Genomic DNA, 9870 nt, shown 5'->3' with positions numbered 1-9870 from the left:
GACATGGCCATGATCAAGTCTGCTTCTAAGTCTCAATTTAAGCCCTAAATTACTGTATTGGGTTTGTGTGGCAAGGTTTTGGTAGCAGGGGGGCTACAGAGGTGACTTCTGCACAGACCTCTAGAAGCTTCCCCTGTGTCTGATAGTGGCTCTGGTGGGCACCTGGCCTCCAGCCAGGGTCAACCCACCACAATTAGCAAAGTTTAAGATTTGACAAATCACCATATTTGAATATAGCCAATGAGCCAGGCTAGCTGTCCAAAAGTCAGCCAGGTGTACTTAAAGTAGTGGCAATATAAATGGACCCATTTGACATAGATGTAGATGGGGACAGGAGTGGGCACCTGGTACCAGGTAGGTGAGAGGACTGAACATCCACCAGCTCTTACTCCTTCCTTCACTGCAATCAATAAGGTTGCTAAATTGCTCAGGGTGGTTTCACAATCTGTTTCTGCCCCATAGCTTCTGTTTTCTCCCTACCATATGAGATGGCGTAAGACTATCTATGCATTTGATTTTTAGATAACTGCACAGACACAAAGCACAGACCGATTTGAAGAGCTGCTCCTGCTTGCTTTCAGGAACATCATTGCTAGTATCAGCATGGCAAGGATTTGAATACATGGAAGTGAATTGACTCAGTTTCAATTTTTGGAAGGACAGGTAGTGAATAGAAAGAAAAAAAATATTTACAACTATGCAAAGAACTGTGATTTGAAACAGTCAGGTGTTTCCAAGCACCCAGGGAATAAAGAAAAAATGTTGGAGCTGAAAGGAAATAGTTCCAGTGGTGGGTTGAAGTTCTTTATTTCTGATTCATATGCATACATACGCATACAATGATATTAGATATCCTTGTATTGCTTAATCTAAGTCAGCATAGGTCTTTTAACAGGAAAAAATTGCAACTATTAATTTATATTTGATCTGAGCACTCTGATGCACAGTAGAAAAAATCTGTATATAAAAGATTATATCTGTGCAATTATACGTACCATATGTCTCTTTCAACAAACTACTGATTTATTAATATCGATATATTATTGTTAGTATAATATAGAATTGCTATATTGTAACATTAAAAAAACTTTTCAAAATATATTAATAAGCAAAGATAACCACACCTTGATCTTGCAATAATTTTTTCACCATCACATTGAAGTCCCATTTTGTTTAATGTAACATTTGGCTTAAACAAATTCCTTCAATCTCAGGCTGCCACTATTAGTCCGCCCACATGAATCATATTAATTCATGTATAGCTTTGCTGTTTAGTAATTTCACACAAAGCCTTTAGAATTAAATTCATATCTGAGCTGATATCCACTGCTAAGACCATAAATCTCTTATACCCCACTTAGGTCTCAAACAGCGCATAAAGATTTGTGCCAAACCTCTGCTTTGTGGTGAACTTCTCTTTTAGCGAACACTTCTCTCAACTATAGCATAACACAAGTGATCTGGCTCCTTCTAGGTGGCTTAAACTACAAGGTCTACAGAAGACATGACTTCATGCTACTGAACGCTTTTAATAGTTTAGATCTAGGTGAAGCTTAATTAGCATCTGAAAGTTAATACAAATATTAATCTGTACATAAAACATTATCCCCAATATACTAGTGACAGCACTTTTATAAGGCAGACACAAGCCAAGATTCAAATATCTGAGAAAAGGTGGAAACTACCAGAACCTAATTTAGGGCAAGGTTATAGAGCAGCAACAACGGTCAGCAGGATTAGGCCCTTTCTCTGTGAAAATTAACAGGAACTGAAAGAAAGATGCGATACAGCAGGCTAGCTAGTATGACATAGAATCCACCACCTGTCAGTACAGAGCAAGGACTGCAGAGGTGCAGATATTTCAGGTCTCATGCTGGCAGATAAGAAAGCATTTGGCAAGTTCTTGCCTTTCTGAGGATTTTGTCAATCTTCATTACAGTAGCTGAACAACTGCACACACAGTGATGGATGCTTGCTTCCTTGCCTGCAGATTATCTTGCAAATACAAGATACAAATGGAAATGTGCAAACCACAGAACAAAAGTATCAATCTTTTAAACAAAAGACAAAATATAATATTCACTCTCAGTTTAGATCCTACTGAAAAAAATCAAGACTCATGTTGTCCTGCCTTTTGCTTAAACTTTATTCCCCAAGAAAACTTTTGCTTGTCTTCTCTTTCATTAGTAATTCTGGACTGGAAGCAGGACTGGAGTTAGTGCACACATAAAAAGAAGGTGCAAATTATATTGAATTGTTATGGCTAAGGACTTATTTACAAAGCAGAGAATCCACACATGTAATTCTAGGGCATATGTGAAGATAAGAATATTATTTCAGAGAGTGCGTAACACTTCTGTTAGGACATCCCAAAAGGCAGGTGAGTCAGCAGGTTTGGAAAGTGCATGCATGTGTTTATTAGGGGAAGAGAAAGCATAAGTAATATTCTTGACTTTTGACTTTTTAAAGCAGACAAGCAGAATTCACTTGACAATTAATTTGCACTCTTGCAAAAGAACGGTCTGAGAGACTGCAGTTATTTTCCAGTGAAAATGAGGACTTACTGCAGTGTCTTCTGTGCCAGTACGCAGGACAGCAGCAAACAAGAAATGTTTAGGGTTGTTTTTTTTTTCCTTTTCATGTTTTTACTGCTGTGTTCTATAACACAGACAATAAACTGCATTGTAATACTTATCTTTTTTTATTAGATACACTTTGAATAACACTTCAACATCTATTCCTAACAAATGAGTGTGACTCCCAACTGTAGATTTATACATTTAACCTTCCTTTGTTAGTAGGAAATACTAAGTATTTTTTTCATATTCATAGCATTAATAGCCTTTAGAGTTGGAGTGAGGATATAATGTGAAGACTCATAACTGAAAAAAGAGAGTTCTGGATAAACAGATTTAGAAAACAACAAAAACAACAAATTAATGCTCCAAGGCTTTTAGAATATATGACAATCATGTACAAGATTAGCTGCTTCTATAAAAGCTATCCCTAAAATAAAGATACAAAACTAAATTATTAAAATAAAATTAATTTCAGTTACTGATTTGTCCTCTGGGAAGTCTGTTTGCTGACTAATCTTTTTTTATTTTTTAGTATATCAGTCTTTTCTGTGACCAAATAAAAAAGTCATTAGGGTTAAATGAACATGGAAAGACTTGTCAGGTATCAAGAAGCAGAGAAATTCAAGAAAGTCCTGCAAGTTTTCTAGAATTATTTTTTAAACAATAAAGTTGCTGCTGCTCTGTGACACAACCAAGCTAACATTTATTGTAACAATAACTGTTCTCTTCAGCTATACATAAACATTAATATGGTGAAGACAAAATTGAAACAAAAATTCACATCCTTGTGGACCTGTTCATGAGGGACACTGTTGATAAAGTGGTATCCATTTAAACGGAAATTGCACACGCACACACAGAGAAACCAATGCTAGATGATAAAGCTCTCCTAATGAAAGCTCTATTTCTGAAACCAACAGAAATAACCAGGCCCAAAATTCTGCTGTTTCCATGGCAAGAATTGGCCCTTTCGGTTTTCTTGAATTGCTGAATGACATGGAAAAATCATAAACAAAACAAAATTAACCCAAATTGCCTCTTGCACAACATGGTCATGGGAGTCTGGGTGATACAAATCCAAGCGAACCGTCTTCTTCAAATGTCTGGCAATGATGCTTTTTATTTCAGGGTCATGTCAATGCTATATATTAAAAAAAAAAAAAAAAGACAACAAACAAACACAGAAGAACAAGAAAAATAAAGAAATCAGTCCTATGAAACAAATGGCTAGTCATTTCCCCAGTCCTGAGCTCCCACAAGGTATAGAGCATCCTCATCTCTCATTTACTTAAATGCACTGGTGTCAAATAGTTTACACACATCCTACCTACTATATATGGAAAATATACACCTTAAAAAGATCTGTTACTGTTTTATTGAAAGTAATAACTACATTCCTAGTAATTCCAATCTGAAGTAGACACCAGATGTGGAAAGATCCACTGGCAGAATGCCACCACAGTGTGGCAAGATATGGGTGCCCCTAAAAATGTTTCTAAGAGTACAGCTTTGCCATGTAGTGCAAAGCACATGTTATCAAATACTTTAGAAACATTCTTTAGATAAAGAAGTTGTCATCATAAACGGTGCATCAAAATACACTTTTCCTTATAGAATACATAACTATTTAAAGCACCCTCAATATTTATGAACTGTTACAGAACACACAGGGTTCTTTCACTGTGACTTATTTCATAATGAATGTTGGGCTTTTTTTAATCTTGAGGAAGTGCAAGAAGTTGAACAAAATAGAACATGAGAGAGCATGACAATAGACAAAAGCCTTTTGAACAGATATGAAAAAGACAACAGAAGCAAACTAAGAGCTGGGCAGACTCCAGAGAGGTTTCAGCAGAAAGCATACAGAAGAAAAGTCTGTGTAAAACAGCTGTTATCATTGTGGAGGCATTTACATGGGAAATCCTATTTCCTGAACAAATGACACCAGAAACTAGTGGTATGACCACAGGAAAACTATTGCCACTTCTAAAGACAGATTCGTATTTATGCAGAGAAAAGAAATAGCAGGAATTAGCATTAATTTGGCCTCAACTATATTTATTTAAGATACATAAATTATCTTTTCATATTGTTTTTTCCCACCCAACTTCTCTTTTGAGAAAAACGGGAAAATTGTTCAGGCCACAAAAAAGACCAAAAGCATAAATAAATAATCTTTAAGGTGTTGTTTATTTTCTGTTCTCATACTTTAAATAAACAGTTCTCATTGACTCATTACAGAATAAAGTGTCTGAGGAAAAAAAAAAAAAAAAAAAAAAGATGCTTAGAGACTTTATGTCAACTGCCCTAGGAATCAGGAATTTAGCTTATGGATCTATCAGGTACGATACTGTGATAGTTTACTAGAATACAATTTTATTTAAAAAAAAAGAAGAAAAGCTCCATTTTATTTATACATCTGTGCGCTACCTGTACTTATTTGCCTGCTTATTAGTACTCATGTTATCGATGGACTCTTTTACTAAGGAGTCAGGTTTACTATATGTTGTTTCCTGAACAATATTCCAGTGTGAGACACAAGTGTATTTCTACATACCAGTGAGATGGGTAGGGGCAGCGAAGTCCCCAATCACTCCTCCCCTGTACACACTGGCCAGCAGCACACACTGCTGCAATGGCTAGTCCTCCTGACGCGCTGTTCTAGCAATGAACTGTTAGTGCTTGTGTGACACACTACAGCTGCGAACAGCCTCACGGATGCACAGTAAGAGCAGTGCAGAGTTTTCCATTTGCACGCTTCAGTTATGGTATCAGATGGAGGAACAGCATGCCAGAGGACTGACACATTCCCATTTCCAAGGGAACCAGCACAGCTTCGAAAGGAAAAAACATAAAGACCCTGGAGATAACTACGAAAGAAGCTGAGAAGCACAAAAAGCAAAGTGAAGGAAGACATCAAGAGCATGACCGAGAGATCGAAGTAAAAATCTAAGACTTTTTAATCTCTGAATAAGAATGGCAAGTTTACAACTTTTTGTTTTAATTGAGGATAATGCATGGGACCATCTTTGCTCTGATCACGTTGCACTTTTTCTACCTGTTTTACACATAATTTAACCTGAATATCCTCAGGCTAAGAATTCTATCTCTTTCTGCTTGGAAATGGTCAAGGACACTTTAAACACATCTGCAATGCAAATATAATAAATCCTAACTTCAGTGCTTTTTCTGATTGTATATGTTGTATCAAGTTCCTGAAAATAACTATAAAAGCATTTAGGCCTCCAAAAACCTTTATGGAGTCTACCCAGCCCCCGTTCCTAGCGGCATGGTTGTAAAATAATGGTAAAATGTAATGACAGTATTAGGCATAAATTCTTACTCCTGCTCCACTGAAGTGATTTCTGGATCATTTGAGAGGCAGCTAGTTCTGGATACAGGAAGAAGAGGTAGTAGTAAACATTTCTTCTGTGTTTTATTTCCTTCTCTTTTTAAATATGACATCAAATTTGGGGGATGTAATAACTAACTGTAGTGAGTATCTTTGACGGCACAAACACACAAATGTTATTGATAGAAATGTAGTGAGCTTAGAGCCTGCAACACAAATTAGTTTGAGTAATAAATTTTTAAGCTATTTCTTTAAGTTGGGGAAGGGAAATGCACTACAGTGACTTCATACATCCGACAATAACAATAATCAGTGATGCCTCATATGAATATTTAGTTCCCCTTTCACTTGCTATGCTGCAGCCTGCACTCTTTTAAATGAAAGGAATAACGAGAAAGCAGCTTTCTTCCACAGTTTTAGTTGTCATATACTACAATACAGAAGGGATAGAAGTTGCATTTCAAGGTTGGGTGGGCCTCATTTGTTTAACAAAATATTCAGATGGCATCAGATATTGAATTTATTGCTTCTGAGGCAGTCTAACTGCTAGAATCAAAAAACAGTGGCCAGTGTTTTGGGTATTTCTGGTTGTTTGAAAAGCTAATCTCAGGAGAAATGGAAGAAAACGTGTACTGCAAAAGAAGAAACTTCAGAAAAAATACAACAAAGAAGTGGTAAGATGAAAATGCTGAAGTGCACAAGCACTTCAGGGGAGGGAGACAGAAAAGAAACTTCAAAACCTCAAAATCTTTGACAGGGAAAATGTCATAGTAGAAGTGACAGACACAGATCCCTTCTCCAGAATCTTGTGTATACAATACACAGGTGAAAAAAGTGCACTGCATACTTTATAAGCTCTGCTGAGTGAGTCAAGGATTGTGTCCTTCCAGTTAAGGATGTCTATGGTACTTTACACCATACTGCTTCAGTATGTTACAGCTAAGGCACAGAGTTATGAGTTTAAAGTATCTGATCAGCAGCAGTCACTGATTTATTAAGTGACCATAGACAATACAATATTATCAAATATTAATCCACTGGCCTATCCAACCAACACTGGAAAGACAGGAAAAGTTATCTACCTGCCTTAGCTGAGAATGAGGCACAATAGGTATCCCTAACTTAGTAAACTGTGAAAAATAATTTTTAAAAAGAACTACCTCCTAAAAACTTTATGAATCATGTGACATAATGGGTGAAGGGTAGAAAATGTTTAATAAACTATTTTAATGCAGTAAAAAAGTGATTTCAGTCTTCCCCATGACTACAGAAACAATCATAAAAAGACAGCAAAAATGTTTTTTATAGTGTAAGGGTATGATTATTCCTTACTGAGACCCAATGGTACAAAAGCAGGCTGCTCATAGTGAGAGGGGAAGTCAATTCACAAATGTGGCAACTCACACAGTAATTGCAACTACAAGCTGGTTGCTGTACCAAACACATAATGTACTTCTGCATTCAATCTATTCCTGTGAAACAAGTAAATATAATGCCAGCATCCAGCTGAAAGCTATCTTACTTAGCTGTTTCTGAAGTTTCCCTCAGCTCTTCATCCAGTCTGCATGAGTAAAAATTATTGATATAAAGAAACAAAGAAGCAGGCAAAACATAAGAGAGAAGCAGAGCAATAGCAGAACAAATATAGTGCATGCTTCTAAAATAGGCACCGAGTATTATGCACTGACCCTAAAGCTCTTGAGTTCAGAATGATACCATTTATTCCTGTGCTCAACCCACCTTTAATTTGTAACTCCTTATTTAGCTCATTTGGAGGCAGAAACATAAAAGCAGCAGGGATCTGAGGCATGCCCAGTGGACAGAGCTGAAAGCAGTCAGTTGCTCTGTCAGATAGTATTAACCTAGCTGCAGCCTTGGCCAAGTCAAGGACGTTTACAGTTGAGTAAGTTTTATTTGCAAGCAGGCTGATCTCAACAGCTTGAAGGGGAAAGTAAGATTCCACATCATTTCAAGTCCTCTCTCATTCAGCTGTTGAGGTCGCCTGCAGGTGAAAGGCTGTCACACAGATTCACTCCATTACGAGCAGCAGCATGGGCTAGAAAGCAAGTTTTACCTCATTCTTCTCTTAATACACTTCTCTTCATCATACCTTACAAGACAAGAGTGGGTGAAGGAAGAGAAAAGATGTACAAGTTCATATGATACAACAGGCACATTGTATCCCACTTCAGTAAAAACTACCAAACAACCACGCAACCCAAATCCTGCCATAACCCTCTGTATTTTCTGTGGGTGATAGTCCTTGTGACTATCGGTGGTATTTCTGTTCTTGCCAGTGGAGTAATTATGAAGCCAAAAACTGAATTGTATTTTATTTTGCTACAGGAATGTGTCTCCGTTTGCAGCAGAAGGGAAGCTATCAGCTGAACACTGCTCTTCTCCCCATGGCACGGGAATAACCTTTCACAGTGCCTTGAATGCACACACCCACTACATCCTTCTATTACATCATCTTGAAAACGCCTGCCACCAATGGGCACACTTGTCACCTTTTGGGGTTTTTTTCTTCAGCAAAATCATGACCTCTCATCTGGCTGCTGATGACATGAAGTAGGCAGTTCCCTAAAATTCCTTAAGCTTTAAGTCCCAAGGTTTCTTTAGTACTGGTGTTGCAATCATTTCACCTCTGGTCTGAGAGGAGAATGGATTTTCCCAGCAGTTTTCAGTCCACAGGGAAGAAAAGATGTGTGTTACACACATGTGTGTACTGCTACAGACAGTGTGACAGTGAAACGCAGCAAGGAAGCAGAGAGAGAAACACTATCAGTTTAAGGTCTGTATCAAAGGGAACTATAAGATATTAAAATGCTTACAGGAATCAAAAGAGGAATGGAGGGAGGGAGGAAGGAATGGAGGGAAGGAGGATGAAATAATTTTAGGGATGTTAAAATATTATGGACATTTCTTTATCAGGTGACCAACAACCTCTGCACATTCTTAGCATCACTTCACCTCTGAAGAAGTTACAGGAGCAAATAAATTTGAGTGAAAGTCCCTATGATCCCTGATTTCATGACTGTAATTTACTATTTTTACAAGTGCCACTGTAAGAACTGAGCTTCCCATTTGCTCCCTGGAATTGCACAAATATTGGAGCAACCACCAGCCCGATGCAGGAAATTATGCTGCTTTCACAACTACTGTGAGGTTGGTGTGAAAACTCCTGCCGCGGTTGAAGACATCTATGACAGCTCCAAAAGAAGTGTTCTTCATGTCTAGTCACTGACAAACCATAAGGAAAAGACAATCATACTTACGTATTTAGTCATTAAAATACTTTCTAGAGCAGAATGTTTGCCTGTTCAAAACCTAGGATATTTGAATATGAAAAGAATAATAATAAAAAAGGCATTCCTGAACAGCATGTCTTTTAAATAGTGATCCACATGAAAACCATGAGGATTTCCAAGGATTTCAGTCTCGGTATACCATTTCAGTTTGTTGTTCTCAGGTCAGAAAAAAAGGCAGTTGAGGTGAACAATTCAAATCAACTTCCTACAATTTTTTAATATATGTCTTTCCTTTAGAAATACCTGCATTTAAAAAACCTTTATATATAAGAAGAAGAATTGAGAGACTGTCTTTCAGTGGTTCTGGGTTAAACCATGAAAATCAACAAGATAAGGAACAGTGAATCTATGGACGTTCAGTGGTTTTCTATTGAACAGGCTATGAATTACTGTTTCAGTTCAAAGCTCTGTATGACTAAAGTGGAAAACCACTTTTACTTAAATAGTGGGAAAAGTTATGGAAAAAATATAGCAGAAGTGATACCTGTGAAAGGGTTTGACTTTTTTTCATATTTTCTTTCTGGGTTCCAATTAGTGAGTGAACGGTCTGTTCCAATTTGGATTATATAATTCTAAGGTTGATGAAGGGACTCAGCCTGAAAGTTTTTCTTCATTTTACCACACCTAT

At 37.2% G+C, this 9870-nt stretch overlaps 1 protein-coding gene across 4 annotated transcripts in view; it reads right to left on the bottom strand.

The window, feature by feature from the left end:
- Positions 1 to 788: 788 nt before the first annotated feature.
- The window catches only part of PRUNE2 (prune homolog 2 with BCH domain), a 138639-nt gene continuing 129557 nt past the window's right edge, over positions 789 to 9870 (bottom strand). The window contains exons 17-20 of one of the 4 annotated variants that reach the window (XM_075740891.1): positions 8006 to 8041; positions 7454 to 7492; positions 5923 to 5970; positions 789 to 3720 (exon numbers count right to left, since the gene is read on the bottom strand). In XM_075740891.1, coding sequence (XP_075597006.1) covers positions 3699 to 3720; positions 5923 to 5970; positions 7454 to 7492; positions 8006 to 8041 — 145 coding nt within the window. In that variant the 3' untranslated portion in view covers positions 789 to 3698. The remainder of the gene's footprint in view (positions 3721 to 5922; positions 5971 to 7453; positions 7493 to 8005; positions 8042 to 9870) is intronic. The other 3 variants (XM_075740888.1, XM_075740889.1, XM_075740890.1) reach the window with 3 other exon arrangements.

Source organism: Balearica regulorum, chromosome Z, assembly GCF_011004875.1.
Source record: "Balearica regulorum gibbericeps isolate bBalReg1 chromosome Z, bBalReg1.pri, whole genome shotgun sequence".
Lineage (NCBI taxonomy): Eukaryota > Metazoa > Chordata > Aves > Gruiformes > Gruidae > Balearica > Balearica regulorum.
Note: the sequence above shows the minus strand (reverse complement) of the source record. Positions and strands in the feature narration are given on the sequence as shown.